The sequence below is a fragment of the Centruroides sculpturatus genome, unplaced genomic scaffold, assembly GCF_000671375.1.
Source record: "Centruroides sculpturatus isolate CEXI.00-Female unplaced genomic scaffold, Cexi_2.0 scaffold106, whole genome shotgun sequence".
NCBI classification, from domain to species: domain Eukaryota; kingdom Metazoa; phylum Arthropoda; class Arachnida; order Scorpiones; family Buthidae; genus Centruroides; species Centruroides sculpturatus.
This window is the reverse complement of record NW_019384517.1, coordinates 656,576-677,651: the sequence shown is the minus strand read 5'-3', so window position 1 is coordinate 677,651 and position 21,076 is coordinate 656,576. Positions and strand designations below refer to the sequence as shown.

General features: G+C 30.6%; 1 protein-coding gene across 2 annotated transcripts; it reads left to right on the top strand.

Moving 5' to 3' along the window:
* Window positions 1-6: 6 nt before the first annotated feature.
* LOC111622605 (cyclin G-like) lies at window positions 7-17,135 on the top strand. 2 transcript variants are annotated; one of them, XM_023365015.1, is made up of 7 exons: window positions 7-133; window positions 4,128-4,321; window positions 10,491-10,628; window positions 10,703-11,053; window positions 15,768-15,872; window positions 15,954-16,171; window positions 16,251-17,135. In XM_023365015.1, exons 2-7 carry the CDS (start codon window positions 4,217-4,219, stop codon window positions 16,288-16,290), a joined length of 957 nt encoding a protein of 318 aa, XP_023220783.1. In that variant the 5' UTR covers window positions 7-133; window positions 4,128-4,216; the 3' UTR covers window positions 16,291-17,135. The 2 variants fall into 2 exon arrangements, with proteins under 2 accessions (XP_023220783.1, XP_023220782.1); XM_023365014.1 differs by having other exon boundaries at window positions 16,236-17,135.
* Window positions 17,136-21,076: the final 3,941 nt, after the last annotated feature.

The window sequence follows — 21,076 nt, the reverse complement described above, 5'->3', positions numbered from 1 at the left end:
CTTTTTTGTAAAGGGGTGGTTACGTAGCGATTCGGTCTGTTGTTATGGCAACAGCTGAAGTGTCGTTCGATCATTTCTATGAGGAGTTCCTTCAAGTGAGTTGATTGCTTTCAACAGTTTATTATTTTAAAAGGTAAATTAATTTTCTCCAAGATGCTTTTATATTAAAATGAATGCCTTTGTATTGTACGATTGAATCTTTTATAGCTCTTATATTAAAATAAAGTGTAGAAATTTTATATGATTAATGCAAAAATTTCTAATTTATGTTACTTTATATACTTAAGCTCTTAATATTAAATTTTAATAATACAAAATTTCGCTGAAATTGCATTAAAGTGTGACATGTTACATCAGTTTTGTATTGTCTACTCAGTAAGAAATTCTAGAATGTTCCACAGGTTCAATATATTCAATACAATTTTACAATAGGAGCAATTGTAGAATTATACACCAGCAGCAATTCTACAGTTATACACCAGCAGCAATTCTACAGTTGTACACCAGCAGCAATTCTACAGTTGTACACCAGCAGCAATTCTACAGTTGTACACCAGCAGCAATTCTACAGTTGTACACCAGCAGCAATTCTACAGTTGTACACCAGCAGCAATTCTACAGTTGTACACCAGCAGCAATTCTATAATTATATATTAGCAGCAATTCTAAGTTATACACCAGTGGCAATTCTACAATTATACATTAAGCTCTTAATATTAATTGCAATTGTAGAATTCTATACTAGCAGCAATGCTACAGTTATACAATAGCAGCAATTATACATTAGAAGCAATTGTAGAATTATACACTAGCAGAAATTCTAATTCTTATTTCAATATTTCTTTCAGTTTAATGTTGTATTTCGTAAAAAAATTCTCCACGAAACATCTTGCAGATCGTTAAGAACATTTATCTATGTTTTCAAATGAATTTTATAATGGATGTTCCATAATTCTGCTCCCGTAGGAGTACTACTGATCTTAGTTTTATTCTTTTTATAGGTAAAGCCTGATGCGGAGTAAGAAGGAACGAATTCGAGTTGCTTGGTGGGGGGACCCGCAGTCTGCGAGAAGTGGTTGCAGAGTTTAATTGGCTGCGTCAAGACTTCTCGCCATTTATGCACGATGGTCTCGATGCAGCCTGTTAGACTTTTTGGTGATTTCTTGTCGACTGTGGGTCCTTGCTTTCAAAATAACTTTAATTTGTTCCTTCTTATTCTGCATTATGCTTTACCTGTTAAATAATAATACAAAGATTAACTGAACTCCAGGGCCAAAATTATGAGATACTTTGTGTATTGAAACCAATGTAAAATGTTAACTCCATCTACAAATATTAAGCTAAACATTTGCTGTAACAAATTGGGCTACTTTACCACTACTATTGATAATTAAATAATTAAATTAGCCTGGTTCATAACGTAAGTAGTTTGGCTTAGTGTTATATTTAAAAAAAATATAATTGAAGATGTAAACAATAAACTGGCAATTGCAATTTTGACATTTGATTATGCCCATGCTGTGTAGTTTTATGGCCATGGTCACTTCCTCTTAAATAATAATTCGCACTTATTCAGTCTCGCAACTCTTGGTAGAGATTAGGTGGGTTCTGGGGACTGGTTTTAAAATTCTTATCTTCTTTTTACTCTTTCTCTGCCTTAATTCTATGAGTCAGATCAGAACAGACTTGGACTCTGTTCCACTCTGTCTGCTAAAAATTAAAAATTTAACATCTGTATCCAACATTAGATTCAAACCTGTCATTTGAAAAGTCAGAACAATAACATCTGTCACCTGTTTGGCACATATTATTAAAGTATAAATGGTTCCAAAGCTTTTATCTATCTCTTTCTAATATATTTATATACGAAAAATAATCTGTTTGCTTGTTCCCTATGAACTCTAAACCCTTTGAGCAGTGCCATAACTAGGGTGCACAGGCCCAGACAAAGAGGGCCTTGAAGTAGGGTGTCAAAAAATTATCAGTATTATATTTTTATTTTCAAATTTTAAACAGAAAATGAGGGAATTAAAAATAAAATTTTGAATGGGTCACATGAAAAGCTAGTTACAGCACTGCCTTTGAACAATCTAGACAGAATTTTTTATAGTAACTCTCAAGGATTCTGTGTAAAAATAGGTTACCATGAAAACTGGACACCCCACCACCTCTCCGATTTCATCCCCTTGACATTTCATGATAGTTTAATTTTAGTGTATAATTATATAAGCAAGTATTGCATAATAATAAACAAAGGTACAAGTTAATTTTAAAATATTACTAGCTTAAACTACCAATGGCTAGAGGGCAAAACTGTCAAGGTATCAGCCTACTGCTCTGAGTGAACTGGGATCAAATCCTGACAGGTTGTAACACTCAGGAAGTTTTTTTTAAGGAGTGACTCACAATTTGACACCCCATTGTGGACCTGGCCAGATTAATAGGGTGGAAAGGACCAAAAATAAAACTTAAAACTAGCTGATTTTGACTGGACTTATATCCAGAACATCAGCATTTTGGAAATGTGAAAATTAAACAATACACATTGAAATTAATTTATGGTGATATGTAATTTAATAATTTATGTAGTGTATCACTTAGTGTATCAGAGCAAAGTACATTATATACATTTATTATTGCAACATGGTAATTTCTTATTCTACTCTGTCGTCTTTAACACCTGGATCCTTCTTTAAGCCCAAGTAATGAAGGGTTTTATGCTAGTCAATTACAGTATAATTGTTAATCTTCAATGTGCTTAAGAATTGATATAATTATAATTGATGATATATGCTTAGTGATTACTAAATGTCATTTCATTAGATAAATTAATCTTATCAGCTTAAACATTTTATTTTTATTTAATTAAATGAATGCTTTTTGTCCATGTTTATGCATATTATTCATGTTGATATCATATTATTCAAGTGAAAATAAGTTAAATTTTTTTATTAGGAAATTATAAATAATTAATTTATCAAGTGTAAAAATGGAAAGAAAGAAAAAGTGTAAATAATGAATTATAATTTAAATGCCTTTGAAGATGAAGCATGTTTGGTTTGAAAATATTAATGTGAAATTAACTACAAAATTATTTTCTTTCTGTTAAGGTTGCAATATTTTATATAAAATTGGTGTTTAAGAATTCAATTTAAAACTAATAATAATGCAATTTAAAAGATTTATATTATGTAATCTGTACATTAGAGTAATGATATTTCATGAATTTTTACTGGAAATATCTATAATAGGTATGATATGGATATCATTGAATTTATTATTTATTTCTACAGAAGTAGTCACTAAATTAATTTATGAGTTTCTTTCAGAAGTTTGATAAATGAACTTAATATCAAAATTTGTGTTAAAGTTACACTTAGATGATTATACATATTAGCTTTAATTAACAATATTGGTTTTTTTTAGCTGGTAATTTAATCGTTAAATTAAAATTCTTTAAAAATTAATTTAATTTTAATGGACGGATTTGTAAAATGCTTAATTTCATCCCATTGTAATTTATAATTGAATTAAACAAGAATGACTTTTCGGTCGATAATTATTTATCGCCGATTATATAATAAGCGTTAAATCAATTTGAAGTTGAATTTGAATAGATAAAACATGAGTAAATTGATTTTAAAATAGTTTTTGTTTTTTAAAATTAAGCAAAATATGTTTATAATAAACCTTGCTAACATAATCAGCCCTTTCTGTATTTTATTTCAAGATAAGATATCAAATGAAGAGATGAAAAGATAAAAATAACTTGTGCACTTTTGCCAAAACACTTAAATTCAATGTCATTAAAAGTAAGGATAAAAAAAAAAAGTCTATTATCTATTTAAATGTAAAACAAATGCACTGATTGGAGGATAGTTAATTAATATTATATGTTTTATATAAGTTCAAAGTATGAAATTTTTCCATCTGAAATTCCTACTTGCATCCTGTTTATTCGCGTATCAAAAATTTATTGCTTGAGTCATTATACCTAAATAAAGGCAATAAAATGTTTTCATTATTATACAATAAATTATTAAAGATTAACTTTTATTATCTTTTAAACATTGTTTATAGATATTTCTTCATAAAAACTGATGAAATAATTCCGTTTTATTTTTTAGATATGGAGGCTGTGTTTTAGATATTACTTTTAAATGAGTGAAAGTATTGGTTATACATTTGGATTTTCCAAGAAAGTAAAGAAACAACGATGGAAGAGTTGGTGGAAAAAGTCGGAGAGACATGGAGCACACTGGATTCTGCCCTCAGAGATGACTGGTTTGATATAGATTCATCTCGTAAACATATCACTCAAGTTAGTATTCTGTTATTGTACTTATCAAACTTTATTGAACAAGCAACTGTATAATTTATAGTTCTTATCTTATTCTTATTATAATTTAAAAACATCATTACTTTGTTACACAACTATAAGTTCTCTATTAAATTCTAAATTTGCATGAAATTAACATAAATCGAAAACAATATTTTTATGCACGGCACAAAACAGTCGCAATATTTTTTTATGCTTTCATAACAATAATAATCAAGGCACAAAATAAAAACAATATCTACTATTGTAAATTTTATGATGGCGCATATTGGAATTACAATATTTTTAATATTCAAATATGCTGTAAAACATGAGAGCAATCTCAACAAATTTTGTATTAATAATTTTATATTTTTAATGTAATGTTATTGTTAAAATTATTTTCAGGTTGATAAATTCTTTGGAAAAAAAACTATATACTGTTCAGACAAAATAATTCACATAAATAATATGCTTCATTAAATGAAAAGTTTTTTTTAACAATTACCATATTCATTTTAATAAATAGTTCAGCTAAAAGATGAATAAGTTATAGATAGCATGCTGTTTATTAGAATAAATATGGTATATTTTATATTCATTATATATATACAAAATAGACTGTGTTTATTCTAATAAACAGTACACTGTCCAACTTTTTTTTTATCTCGCAGCTGTGCTGTTTATTACATCAAATGGGATAAATACCATATTTATAATTTCAGTTGAAAATGCTAAATGTTATAAAAGAAGTGAATCTGTGTTACATAATTTTAACGGTGTCATTCATGAAGCTCGTTAAAGTAAAAAATTTGAGAACATTAGATTTACATTAGATCAATGAAAGCTGAAATAAAAGAATGAATAGTGCCAAGTGATCGTTATTACGCTACATTGCGTTTATAAAACAAACTAGATTTAAATAACTTTTTTTGAGCATTGAAAATACAGATTCTAGATGATATATTATATTATATGCAATTTCAAATTCTCCAACTTTTTGTCATAAGATATGGAGTGAATTTTTATATGAGCAATTTAGAAAAAATATTATACATTTAGTAGGAGCGAGAAAACTACATTTACTAGCATAAGATGAAAAGGTAACTACTCTGCTTTTGATACAAGGCACTAACTAGATCCACCAGAATGAAATGCTCATATTTATGCAGTATTTTATATTAGAATTATTTCATACGACTTATGGTTATCAGCCTGATGTATTTATCTTATTTGTTTTTCAATATTAAATAATTAATAGTGTAAATGTTGACCATAGCATGGTATTATTATTCTTGTTTATATCAATAAAATATAATAAATTATGTTGAGAGCCCTTACTAATATGGTTAAAAATGCTCATTTCAATGATAGTGATCTTTCAAGAATATTTCATTAGAATTTCTGTGTGTGTCTCTCAAAAATATTATTAATTTCCCCCTTAAATTATAAGTAATTCTAATTAAATTATAATTGTGTCTTAGGAAAGCAACATATTTATGACATACTATATTATTTACAATAACCTCTTAATATTTAGAAGTAAACTGTTATGAGAGAAAGATATAATAAAAAATTATTATTATTATATCTTTTAATTTATACCGCTAATTTAGGAAGCCAGAGTGGATGAGATCAGCTGTCGGAAATGTTTTCAGCTCTATAGAATTATCATTAGCTGAGAAGCTTTTTGCAAACTTCCAAAATATACTAGTGAAGGGAATATTCAAGTAAAAAGAATTTTTGAGTATAGCAATGCATTTCATCATTGCTGTGTTTAAAAATGTTTAATTTGACTAAATATTTTTAAGCTGTTCAGCTTGTATTACATATGTATATGTTTCTAAATTTATGAAAAGTACATACAAAACTATATATATCTGATGCATGAATACAAATAGCAGTCATCTCTGCTTATAGATGAACTTAAAATGTTTTTGGTATAATACAAATCAAATGATGCCAACATCAATGCTGTAGTAATATCTATTTAGAAAGTAAAAATTTTTAACATAAAGATTACAACTTATGGTTAAATAAATAAATAAATTCACTTCAGTATTTATCAGCAAATGTTTTTGGCCTTATTCAAAGACCTTCATCTGACTGACTGATAACAACAATCTTTTAAATACAATGGATGGTCCATATTTCATTGTACTTAAAAGATTGTTCTAATCTGCGGAACAACCCGATGAAGGTCTTTGAATAAGACTGAATACATCTGGCTGGTGACAATTTGGCATGATACTTGAAGTAGCATTGGACAGTATGAGTAATAAATGAAAATAACACTCCAGTCTGGTTGTATTAAAAAAAACTTGAATCAATTTAACATGTGCCCGATTCAGCTCAATGTGCAGACAGATTTATTGATGATATTACTAAAAAATTAAACAAATAAATTCAAAAATTTTTAAAATACTTTTTGCTTTTATATTTTTAAAATTTTTTCTGATTATATTCTAAATAACAGATCAAACAGAGAATGAATCTGAAGTTATAAATAATAGTGAAAACATTGTTTAATTTTCTAGATTTATTTGAGTAATGTCATCACTGAATCTGTGGATATATTGAGCTAAACTTTGCAACAAGAAAGAATTTAATGTTTACAATATATTCATGTGAATCATACATTAAATGTAAAAAAATTTGCCCTCTGATAAATTTTCTTTATTAGGAAATATTATTAATATAAAGCTAATATCAGCAATATTTACCAGATACAATGTCTTATTTTCGTAACCACCAAAAAGGGGTTTGTAGTCAAATAACTGTAGGATTGTAACTATGATTGATGTAAGGTTACTAAGAAAAATCAAAACTGTCAGATTACACCTATATCTGAGGAGAGATTGGCACAAACTCCAATCCGAAATGCATATAAATAAAGACGTGTGAATTAAAATTGTCTTCTGAGTGGTTCTTGACTTGTGGTGAATGTCTATTAAACAAATTATTTAACCTTTTAATTAAAAAGATTATATATTTGTTTTTACATTTTTTTCGTTCTTTATTATTTTTACTAATCTTGCCATTAGGAATACTTTATTGATTATCCTCGCATTGCATTTGGAACAAAACAGCAGTTAACATTTGTCAAAAATCTGTGACTTGCCATCAAAATTCCTGACTTGCAAACTTTGTGGGCATGAATCCAATATTTCATTTCAATTGCTGCTCTGTCTCTTGTCAAAATCTTGCAAAAAAAAAGAAATGGGTTAGCTGTTCATGTATTGTGAATGAAGCCTATCAAAATCTAAACACACAGAAATTAATGAACAGTTGACGTTATCTTTTGATTCAAAAGCAAAATTTGGACAGTTATGCAAGCAATTATATAAACATTTGTAATATTAATAAGGTGTTAATAAATGCATAGAAATAATTTATTCTGATATAGCACTTAGTATAATGTAAATAAATCAAGGATATTTATATCTGTTGGTATTCTTATCTTGCTGATATCTGCAAATATTATTCGTGTAGTTGCTGCAATTTCTAAGCTTCTAAAGAAAAAATTTGCAAAAAATGTAAATCATGTAGAGCTTGAAAACTGATGCCAAATTTAATGTGTATTCTATGCTAATTTTAGCTCATGTTTTTGATAGAAATAATCACTTGCATTTGCCAATTTATCTAATCTTGTTTACGTTACAGCTATTTAGCACAAGGTAAACTAAATTAGGAGATTAAATATAATGTTTTATTAAACGCGTGTACTGTAAAATTGATTATGCAAGAAAATCACAATCCTTTTTCATGACTTTTATGAAAAACATAGATTATTTTAAGTTTAAAGTGAATATTTCTTACATTCATTTATGAGAATTCTGTTTTTAGAATATGATGTAGTTGCAACATCTGGATGTAGTTAATTCATTGAACTCCATTTTTTTGTTTGAAAACATCTGGTTGCTTAACGTGTATTGGTTTTGACTAAATTCTAATAAATTTTATTTGAACTTCCTTTGGGTCAAAAATCAAATTAATAAAGTTTATAATTTTATATCAGATTATAATTTCTAATTTAATTTTGAAAATAAATTTGAATTATCATGAGAGTAATGAGAAACAACTCCAAATTCTATAAAACATAACCAAAAATCTGTTTAATTGGAACTCGTAATAAGTTTTCTTAGAATTGATTGTTTGAAATTACTTTCATAAGGGGTGGCACAAGTGAATCGTCTTACCTAAAGTCACCTAAGTTTGTTTCTGTATCATCTGGTTGTTGTGCAATCTAAGACCACTAACACCCACTCTTAACTACTCTATCTCCTAAGAAATTATTTGACACCTTCATTTCTCCCACACGTTGGAGAAATGGAAGGTTGAAGTATGACACTTCATACTCTCCACAGCAAGAACTACAGTTTATACATCAAAAATAAGGACAAAATTGCTATTGAATCACTTGTTTCTTCCTCCTTTGAAAGAATCCCACCTTGGTTTGTGTTCTCAAATCCCTAGAAAAATAAACAACATGTATTATTAATATTTTCAAGTATTTGATAAGATTTCAGATTCTTTGCTATTAATTAAATTTCCCTCAAGCTTTTTTTTTGTATATCCAAGCTTTCTCTACAGCCTGATAGTGATTAAACCACTTCTTTCTCTTATTTCTTCTAATATTCTTGCAAGCTTCCCATTTCTATTTTGCTGTTTATTTTTTAAGGGTTTGACTTAGAGTGACAGTGCTTTTACTTGGCCTGATTTATCTCTCTTGCTCTTCTATCCTAGTTTGTAGTGATCTTTTTTTGCAGCTTCTACATAGATCCTTTCTTTCTCACCACTTAATGAAACAACATACACACCCAATTTGCTACTCTCCTTTTTTCTTTGTCATTTCTGACCAAATCAAATAAGATGCTCTTTGGAAAAAAAAAATTTATATTCAATAGAAAGTCTTTCTCAAACTTTTGCCATAAATACACACAGGCGATTTTCTCTTCTTTGCATGTGTTTTCTTGTGAGGAAGGTTGAAAGAAAGAGAAATGTGTTTGCTGAATGCCATCCTAGTTAATCTGTGGTTGCAGGCAAGGTTTCTAATTCCTTATTTAGTGCCTTCTAATCACTGAATACATCAATAGTTCTTTCAGTTAATGACCTAAAAGTTTATACATGTATAATGGCCATCCAGTCTTTCAATATGAAAATTGACTTGTAAACATATCATCCTCCGTCTTGTCTAATCATAAGTCAAAATGTCAGATTGGAAAACTTTTTGATAAATTCCACACTCTTACTTATGTCATTCCACGTTACGAACAAATCATCATCATATCTTTCTTACTATATATAAACTTGATTTTACTCTAGACTCGTAAAGCATTCTTTCTCTTACACACTAACCATTGACTCATCCACAAATCCACTATTGGGAAATGTATAGGCATTCTTTTGTTCTGTTTGAAATATTTTTTCTTAGCTGAGAGTATTAATTATGGATAATTATAAAGGCATATAGAACTGATCCGATAATTTAAATGTCAAATAAACAGTCATATTCTTTATTGGGCTACACCAAAAGTGGGTGAATTTTTTCTTTTTTCCTCTATTGGTGTGGTCGTCCACTCTGTTTTGACTTACCTTCAATAACATAAATTCTTCGGCACAAGATTATCTGTTTTGTTGAAATCTGGTTCTTCGTTTTAGAATCGTTTTTAGGTCAATCACTTCTTGACTGCTCATAGCACATTTCATACTTCTCTAAGGCCCCCCAAATAATCCTCTCATTTATCTTTGTCATTTCCTTAGTCTTATCAGTCCAATATTCACTAATATTACATTGTTTTTTTCTCATCTAATTCTTAAGATTACTGATTAACCTTTTAATTTCTTTGAGTGTTACTTTTTTTTATTTATATTCTTGTATTTTATTTATTGGATTAATATTGCAAATTTCCACAAGCTTCTGGGATTGTTACGTTTTCTGTTTTGCTTTGTACATTTCTGCACTAACATTCCATACGTGTGCTTGATTTCTCAACAATTCTGTAAAGTTGCTTGATATGTTTCTTCCTCAATATGACAATATTAAAGTAATAATAATATATGAGTAGTTTCTAGTTTAATTTTAAGATAACTTGAATTATGAATTATTTTTTTATGAGAAATATCATCAATGTTTAAACAAAGAAAACAAAATTTATTTTTAATTTAATAGGGAGAGTGGCAGGAAATGAAATGTGCGAGGGATAACATGGCCCAAGTATTGAGATGTTTGAGAGTTTGGTACGATTTATCCCCTAAAATATTGATTTTAGCATTACATACAATGGACAGCTTTCTTGCCAAAATTAAAGTAAGTATTTTTTTTTTATTTTAATATTTCACACATTTGTTTTATGACACTAATTATATAATTTTTTTATTTAGGTACAAGCTAAACATGTGCCTTGTATTGCATTAAGTTGTTTTCATTTGGCTATGGAATGGTCTGAAGAAGGCATTATGATTACTTTGTCTGAATTAGTCACTATCAGTCAAACTCGCTGTAGTACTCATGATCTTTTGCGTATGCAAGGAATAATACTAAGCAAGTTAGAATGGAAACAGGCACCTCCGACTTCTTTCACATTTTTAGAATTATTTCATTCTCTTCTGAACCACGCTGCTCACATTGCCAAATTATCTTGTGAGGAAGTGGTGTCGGGACTTTTACCTCTTGAACTGTGTACTCAAAGATTGGAGGTACTCATGTGCAGTCATAAGTGTTCAAATTTAAAAGTAAGTATTAAAAGCAATAAAATCAAACTGCATTTTTAATTTTAGAAATTATTTTTTACATTGTTACCTCTAACTGAAGCAGGCTACATTCTTAAAGCATTAATTTATGAACAGAAAAGTATTCAATCCATTAAAATTCATGCACTTGTATTATACCTTATGGATTTTAAATGGAGTATTCATTCTTAAGACTTCATATCTTTATAAAACAGTTATATTAATATACTTGTAATGTTATAAATTTATATAAAATAAATCTATTTAAAAAGTAATTTAGCATAATGAAAATTTAACAGCAAAATTGTTTTTGGCTTTTGTAATATGAAACAAAATATATTTCTGCATAAATTAATTACAGAATGGTCAGTTCATTTGAGAATTAGTACAATGATCCTGCCTATATTAAAACACAAGTTAATAATTCTAAAATTGTCCATATATTTATCTTTTCTTAAGTGGTTATATTTTTAACTCCTTCAACATAAATATTGTTTTTTAGTAATCTATTTTAGAATAATAAATTCTTTGTTAGCTATATTTAAAACAGTTTTAAGATTACTTATCAACAATATAGTTTTAAAATGTTTTGAGTAGGTGGGACGCGAAAGGGGCTAATAAGTTTTCCTGCATTTTAGCTATTCAATGACACCTACACTTGGTTTTGTCGTTCCATTGTCATTGCTCATTAAAAAGATGTTTGGAACATTTTATATTGAGTGAAGTAACTTATAGAGAAATGAAATTGTATAGCAAGAAAGATAATAATGACCGTCGTCCTTGATCTAATTTTTGGAAACCATATAATCACTCTGTAATTTGAAGGGTTCTTTACAACTTTTGATAATAAAGTACTTAAAGCAGTTCTGTACATCATTCATATCTCTGGCTTAAATACATTAAAAAAAATGTTCTAAAAGATTAATTTACAATTCTTAATATATTTTCCGACACATGGATGGAAAGTGCACACTATAACACTTCTTATCTCTAAGTTCATATGATATATTTTGATTGACCACCCTGTGCTTGGTGTAGAAGATAAACTATCCAACAAATTCTCTCAATTATCCAGCATACTTCCAGGAATGCCCTAGGTGGCGTAAAGACTAAATTTCCCTGGACCCCGAGGAAATAGGCGTCCCTACATAATGTTGATAAATAAAAGACAGTACTTGAAAAATATTTACAAACTAAATTTTTAATTTTATAAAAAAAATTTGAATTTAATAATGAACAATTTTTGTGTTAAAGTTAGTTGATTACATTTACACAAATTTATACATATTGTACTACTAATTATTTTTATTTATATATTTTTAATATGTTTAACACATTTTACATTCAGAAATACTACTACTGGGATCTAAAATTTGTTGGGCATGTATATTGATTTCATTTTTTCCATTTTTTCCCTTACTTTGCTTTAATATAATTATTTATATTGCTGTAGGACTCTAATAAGAATCTTTTCTCAGGTCGCCATTACCCTCTGGTTGGCTCTACCTGGTAGGATCACCTGTGTGCTTCCATATCCATGAAAATGTCAGTCACGTCACACTGTTTTCCTGTTTACTCAAGTTTCATTTCCGTATACAGTTATTGCATGTCAGTGTGCCATATTATTTGCCCACCTGCCTGTAAGGAAGTGGTGCCTTCAGTACCAGTTCTTTACAGAGGCAGGTGGGCTTCTTTATGAAGGTCATGTCATTCATTCATTTTAGTAGAGTAACTAGATGTCCCCGATTTCACGAGACTGTCCCCATTTTTGTTTGTTTTTAATATTCGACTGTAGAATGAATCTTTGAATAAAACAATTTTATTAACAGGTTAATATACAATACATATTGAACTTTAATTATTATTATTTTTAATTTATTTATATTAGTTTAGACGCCATTTTCACTGATTCTGAAATATATCCCTGCTTGGAATGTAAGTGATATACAGTCCGTTTCAAAACTATAAACACACCCAACTTTTTTCAATAACAAAAACATTAACAATTGTAATGTATTTATTATATTAATATATAATATTAATATTAATAACGAAAATAAAAATTGGGGAAAAAATAAATATTAGAAGGATTTATGGTATCAAAAGGACTAAGACAGGGATGTTGTATCTCATCAACTTCATTTAAAATCTACATAGAAGAAGTATTGAAAATACGGAAAAGGAAATGTTGTAATATGGGAATAGATATTAACGGTAAACCAATGTTTACATTGCAATCTGCAGATGATCAGGTGATAATGGCAGAGGATAAGGATGATCTAGAATACATGACAAGAAAAATAGAGGAATATTTTAAAGGAATTTATATATAAACATGAATAAAACAAAATATTTATGCATAGGAGGGGCTAAAACAGACATGGAACTGGAAGGAGAAAACATTGAGGGATGTGAACATTACAATTATCTTGGAATACAAATTCATCAAGATGGAAGAGATACATTAGAAATTAATACAAGGTTATCACAAGGTAAGAGAGCAGTTAAAAGATTAAATGGAATATGGTTGAGTGAAGAAATAACTAGATCAAGAAAGAAAAGAATGCTATTGTTAAAAGCATTCTGTTATACAGGGCAGGGGCATGGAGAATGACTGGGGATGAGAAGAGAAAAGTAACAATGATTGAAATGGATGCATTGAGAAGATTGTGCAGAATCTCAAAAAGAGAAAGAATAACTAATGAGGGAATCAAAGACCTAATGGGATTGAAGGAGACGGCTTTGGAAGAAGTAAAGAGGAAACAATTTATTTGGTTTGGATATGTGAAAAGAATGAGTGACGAGAGACTCTTGAAAATGTCAATGGAATACAATACACAAAAAAGAAGAAAGAGAGGAAGACCCAGACGAACTTGGTACGACAGAGTAAAGTTTGCATGTAGTGAAAATGGGATTAAAGAGGAATGGCGTATGGATATAGAGAGATGGAGAGGGTTCCTAGAGATTGAAAGGTGATGTCAGATGCCATAAACCGAATATAGATTAAATTGATGTTGTAAATGATATATTCTAACAGTTTCTGAAATGTTTAGAGCAATCTGACAATTACAAAAAAATTATCACAGATTTTCAATTTTTGATTGTTTCAAAACTATAAACACACATGCACCAAAAAAAAAAAAAAAAACGATTTGTGATGTTTCAATATTTTGTAGGTCCACCATTTGATTTAATTAGTTCAAATACTCTATCAGGCATACATTTTACTAGTTTTTGAAGTTGTTGTTGTTTAAATATTTTTCCAACAATTCATAATAGCTAATTTCAGTTCATATACAGTATTGCATTGTCTGTTTTGGCCATAAACAAGGCGACTCATAATGCCCTAAATATTCTCTATCGGGTTCATATCAGGGCTCCGTGATGACCAATCAATTACATGAATTTTTTTTTTAGCAAACCAATTTTTAGTTGACTTTGATGCATGAATGCTAGCATTATCCTATTAGAATTGCCAGTTTTCTCCCCCAATAAGTGATCCAAAAGTTATTAAATTTTGATACAACAGTTCTTGATACTTTTCTGAATTTATTCTACATTCTATAAATACAATCTGTTTTACCTATTCCATCCAAATCCTGCCCACACCATCACAGATCCTTCACCTTGCTGTCTGCTCATTCTGACTTCTTTGTTCTTCCTCAAATCATGCCAGTAGTGACTATAACCGTCAGGTCCATCCAAATTCCACCTTCTTTCATCTGAGAAGACTATTTGTTTCCACTCCTTTTAATGTCATCTTGTCTTTGGCCCACTTTAATCTAGGTGTTTTGTGCAATTGTGTTAATTTTCGTTTTGCAGCCATTTTTGTGAATTTGGCATTTTTATGATTATGCATACATCTCCATACAGTTGCTGGTGAAACTGCAATTGGCAATGTTCATGCTGCTTCTCTAACAGACAACTTGTTGACTGTCAATAGCTGAAAAACCTTACTTTTGTTTCTAGGTGTAAGGAGTTTAGGCCTTCTGCATCGCTTATTTCTGCCATAATATTCACCCTGAATATTATGGCAGAAATAATTCACCCTGAGTTAATACATTTCTTGCAGCATATGTGGATCAATTTACAGCTGCCAAAATATGTCTTAGAGGTTGTCCTGTTCCTTTTAGTTGGTAAATTTCATGTATTTCCAAACAACATACTAATATAATAAATACATTACTATACTTAATGATGATGTTATTGAAAAATGTTGGGTATGTTTATAATTTCGGAATGGACTGTAGGTCTTAGTCTACCTTTAGGATTATACGCTCACAAATCTGGCACCCCTCTGCAAGAATGGCTGAATTAACAGAAGTCTTTTAATATATTTTGCTAATATATCTTCAAAGAAAGTTATGTTAGATTTAGAAGTTTGGCAATGTTTTTGTGACCAGAAATATAGCATAGGAACTTAACTCTTGTTTCTATCAATGAGCCTATGATAAAGTTGGTTTGGTTTAAAGTTATTATTAATAAAGCCAAATGCTTCTTGTAATTACACTATGTATGTGAACAAGTACAAAAAAAAAAGAAAAAGTAAACTTCAGATACATAAACATATCTGTGTATTTACAGTAAAACATTTTTTCCACTAAACTTTTATTCTAAACACTATATTTTTAAATCTAAGAATACTTTGATAACAGTTATTGTGTTAATAGTTGTATACTCAAGCTTCAAATTAACAAATTAAACTTTATTTTTACAGAGAAGTGCTGTTGCACTTGCTTTGTTGAATTATGTTTTGATTGAGGAAATGCCACCAAGATGGAATTGGTCCATCTATATTAAGGATTTACAAGAGTTTTGTAAGGTAAACAAATGGATTTTTTTTAAAGTATATTTTATTAGCTTTGTTAAACTATAAAAATGTATAATTTTTTAAATATTTCAGATAACTTCTGATGAATTTGAAAAAAGCAAACATATAGTACAAAAAGTGCTGTCTTCGTACGATCACCAGCAGCAGTTACCTCATCATCTCCGTCAGCAACTCAATTGGAAGCTTTCAGTACGAACTTGGAGGCAGTTGCATCTCGCTTTGAGGCGACGGCAGTTCTCCCTTCCACCTCTCGAAGAATGCAATGACGGCTCTAATTGTGAATATTGCAGGTAAGTTGTTTTCGAGGCATCGTTGCCTTTTACGAGGATGGAAAATGCAATGAATTAAAAAAAGATACTTTTGTTTCAGCACTCATTCTGTTTCATCTAACAACGAATGGAAGAAATAGTTCAAAACAAGGATGCTGTTTGCATAATTCTATCCACATATATTGTTAAAAGTGTAAAGTTACTCATTACTAGTTAAAAATCAATGTCATTATCTTAAAGTTGATTTTATCATCATAAATCTAGTAGCATGATGATGTTTTGTGAATATTATCTTTTTATATACAGTATATAGTAATATACCTCATCAATATTTTGTAAATCAGTGTTTTCTCAGGAATATCATCATGTAAAATTTTGTGTGATGTACTTTAAAAGTTTCTTAATTACTACGTGGGAAAATTTTTACGATATATTTCATTATCGCTCGGTTTTATGCAAATACATCTGTGTCAAAAAAAAAAAAAAAAATTCATAAAATACAATCTAGTCAGAGACTGGCCATAATTTAAGGTAAAATTTACCTTTTAAATAACTTTTTTCATTTTCATCGCTTAACTATGGATTTTGTCGTCGTCTTGGGACCAAATTGCAAATGGCATTACTTAAATTACCAGGCGATAACGGAATCTCTTGTTTTTATTTCATCATTTGACTTTTAAGTCTGTCCTCTTTTTAGACCAAAGCGTCATCAAATGACATAGAATTGAATTCTAGCTTCGATTTTTCCAAAGAACTTGTAGAGCATAAACGAAAGAGTCGGACTTTTTATTTCCAAACGGAATTCATCGAGTGCACAGATGTTTTTGCAGAGGACCAGCACGGGCATAATATGCCAAATTTGTACTTGTAAACTCTGTGTACAGTCTTTTAATTTTGAGTGATGAGCATCACCAAATAATAAAATGTATTTGCATCCTGTGGTTTGCAAATTTGCATCCAATAAAAATACAGAAATCTGCAAAAATGTGTCTTGGTTAACTTTCATCTTACCATAATTTCTAATATATACAATACAAAAATGACACAAGTATTGCACATTAATAAAATTCTCACGTATACGTATACGATATAGAATAGAATCTAATTATTCAACGAACAATTGTAACTAAGCATCTAATTTATATTGTTAGTCCGATAAGAACCAAGATTATCGAGCATGCTCTTGTCGGACAAACAGTGCATCTCCGATCGTATTAGACGTAGAAATTTAAAACTTCGGCATGCTATTTTGACCTTTTAAAGGTTCAAAATGTTTTAAAACAATGTGCCATAAAGTTAGAAAGATTTTTCAATGCTCAAACAGTACATTCAGAAGGACTTGGAGCAGAGCCGGCCCTACAATAGGGCGAACGGAGCAGCCGCTCCAGGCGCTAAATTCCAGTGGGCGCCTCAGTACTAAAGAAAATTAAATTAGGGGCAACCAAGTGGGCGCCATAATAGGATCTCGCTCCATCTTAAAACTTGCCTCGGTCCGGCACTGATTATTACATTAAAACCAAACGATTTCTAAATTAATTAACAAACCTGCTATAGCAGTAACCAACGTGGTATGACTACAGTGGCTAGATATTATACAGAGTTTTTCGAAAGAAATGCCCCATAGCAGATTGTGCAAAGAAACTTGTAGACAAAGCATCAGGAGCAAGTGCATGGTACATGGTTATATAATTCATCATTTCGTGTCTGTAATACTGTTAAACGGAAATTAATTACACAAAATTTATATGCGTGCTCGAATCACTTTCGACTAATGTAGGCCCAGTTGTATATTCTGTGACTAATCAGTATGCTGTGAGAATTGTTCTATTCAGTACAGGAAACACTGCCGGTTATTATTATTATTATGTTGGGTTTAGTAGGTAATACTCGGTTTAAACTGGTGGTTGTGTACTATGCCGGACCAGAGTCAAGGCATAGCAACCAAAACAAAACTAAAATTAAATGTGTGTGTCAGTGTCTGTATTAAGGAATTTCCTAACAATATGGCATGTATTCAATATAGTGGCCTTCTGTAGTGTGATGTATGTATTTCTACTCAATTGTAATGTTCCCAGGCTTTTGTGTAGCGTGTGTGGTATCACACCTGTACAGGAGAGAACAACAGGTACAATAACTACCCTATCCATCCTCCACAGATGCCTTATTTCCTGGGCGAGTTCTGTGTACTTGCTAATTTTTTCAGTGCATGTGTTTTGTACATTGTGAGTGTTTGGAATGGCTATGTCTATAATGTATGTGATTTTATTGTGTTTGTCAATGAGTGTGATGTCTGGTCTGTTGTGGTAAATTGTTTTATCTGTGATTATGGCTCTGTCGTAATACATTTTGTGCGTGTTATTTTCCAATACTGTCTGTGGAATATACTTGTAGTATGGTTCGTGGATGTCTGCCAATTTGTGTTTCTTTGCAAGCTCTTGGTGTATTATATTTGCTACTTGATTGTGTCTATGTAAGTAATCTGTCTGTGCCAAGAGCTTGCAACCAGAAGTGATGTGTTGTATAGTTTCTGGCATGATGTGACATTTTCTGCATGTGTCATTTGTGAGTGTTGTATCTTTGAGTATGTGTTTTCTGTAGTTTTTAGTATTTATGACCTGATCCTGTATGGCAATCATGAATCCTTCCGTCTCCCCAAAGAGGCATCCCCGATCTAACCAGCTGTTTGACGCAGTTTTGTCAACAAAATCCTGGGCCAGGTCATAAGGATGCCTGCCATGGAGAGCCTTTTGAGCCCATGATTGCTTAATGTTGTCTATGCTTTTTATATGTTGTGTCATGTCTGTATGTTGTGAGTGTAAGTTTAATGGTGTGTTATTTGAGTCTGCTAGAGTTACTGCTTTATGTAACTGTGATGTTTCTTGTTTCTTGTAGAAAAACTCTCGCAGTGACTGTATTTGTTTGTAGTGAAGGTTAACTATGTCAATCAGGCCACGTCCGCCTTCTTTACGTGGAAGGGTTAATCTTTCTGTGGCGGATTTAGGATGATGTTGTTTATGCTTAGTAAGTGTTGTTCTTGTTTTCCTTTGGAGTTGCTCGAGATCTGTGTGAGTCCAATGTATAACTCCAAAAGAGTATGTGAGTACTGGGATGACATATGTGTTTATTGCTTTAACTGTGTGTTTTGCATTTAACTGTGTTCTAAGTATAGCGTTTAACCTACTTTGGTATTCTTTAATTAATCGTTGCTTTATTTGTGTATGTTCTGTTAGTTTGGCCTGTTGGAATCCTAAGTACTTGTAGAACTCGCCCTCTTCCATGGATTCAATAACGTCTCCATTTCCAAGTGCAAAATCTTCTTTCTTCAGGATTCCTTTTTCTATGTGAAGTTTTTTGCATTTGTCTAGGCCAAACTCCATTTGTATGTCCTTAGTGTATGAATGTGTGATTTGTAGGAGTTGATGAAGTTGTTTTTGTGTGGATGCATAAAGTTTTATGTCGTCCATGTACATGAGATGTGAGAGTGTAAACTGTGTTGTTTTTTCGTGTCTGATATTGTAGCCGTATTGCGTGTTGTTTAACATGTTGGATAATGGATTCAGGGCTAGGCAGAACCAGAGAGGACTCAAGGAATCTCCTTGAAAAATTCCTCGCCTAATGAATATTTCGTTTGTTTGTATGGAAGTGTTACTAACCCTGAGATGTAGTGTTGTTCTCCAGTGCTGCATAGTGTTTTCGAAGAATGCAATGAGTGATGGATGTATTTTGTACATGTGTAGAATATGTAGCAGCCAACTGTGTGGAACACTGTCGAATGCTTTTCTGTAGTCTATATATGCCATGTGTATGTTTCTGTGTTGTTTGTGTGCTTGCCGTAAAATGACTGAATCTATGAGTAACTATTATTATGGTTATTATTATTATTGTATTTAATGTTATTTGATTAAAAGTAACAATTACACGATAGAAAGAACGCGTTTTTTATGTAACAACTATCAAAAAAAGTTCAATTCTCATAACATAAAGAACTATGAAGCTGGCTTCAATAGTTGTAAGTCGACTACGCATATGAATTTTGTGTGATTAATTTCCGTTTGACAGTATTACAGACACGAAATGCTACATCGTACCGGTATAACCAGAACCTATACACTTGCCCCTGATGATTTGCCTACAAGCTTCTCCGCACAATCTATGGCGCGTTACTTTTGAAAAATCCTGTATTTTGTAAATACAGTAATACCCAGATTTACGCTACCCCGGCTTACGCGAACCCGGAGTTACGCGATTTTCAAATCTCGTCGATTCGTCTTTTGTTTGAGCGGCACGCAACTCTTGATTACTCACTCCCCCACACTATTGTTCAGCTTACATGTTCGGATGTGTCGCGCGGAATCCACACATAGCTACAATTTATTTTGTGTTATTTATTTCTGTTTGTTTTATCTACGGAGACTCGAGTAACTCTACTATGTCATCCAAACGAAATAGAACTAATTCTGCATCAAACAAAAAAAGAAAAACTTTATCTTTGGAATGTAAAGTTAACGTTGGGTATGTTCGTATATAGGATTGCATAATTATCGAACGAGTTAAGCGAGAATGAAGTCACCGTTATTCCTATTTCGTTAGACTTTTCGAACGATTCGTTACTAACGCGTTTAATTTTACGAACGTACCCATTATTAAAGACTTCGATACAAAAATGAAAATTCGTGAATTGGCAAAGAAGTTTGATCTACCGGAATTGTTGGTCAGAACAATTATAAAAGGCAAAGAAAAAATTCTCGAAGCTGTGAAAAATGCTCAATCTTTAAATTCAAGCATTATTCGTAAACGTCACAGTATTATCGCTGAGATGGAAACAATGTTAAAATTATGGCGTAATAATCAAGTAAATGTGAAAAATTGTAAAATAATATAGGCCTAATTTGTTATACATATGTATTATCTAAGATTTTATTAAAC

Excerpts from the sequence above, each read along its gene's own strand:
- LOC111622605 (XM_023365014.1), top strand. The coding sequence starts at position 4,217 with ATGGAAGAGTTGGTGGAAAAAGTCGGAGAGACATGGAGCACACTGGAT. Across the intron at positions 10,629-10,702 it reads GCTTTCTTGCCAAAATTAAA|GTACAAGCTAAACATGTGCC; the intron begins GTAAGTATTTTT and ends TTTTTTATTTAG. Across the intron at positions 16,172-16,235 it reads TCTAATTGTGAATATTGCAG|ATACTTTTGTTTCAGCACTC; the intron begins GTAAGTTGTTTT and ends AATTAAAAAAAG.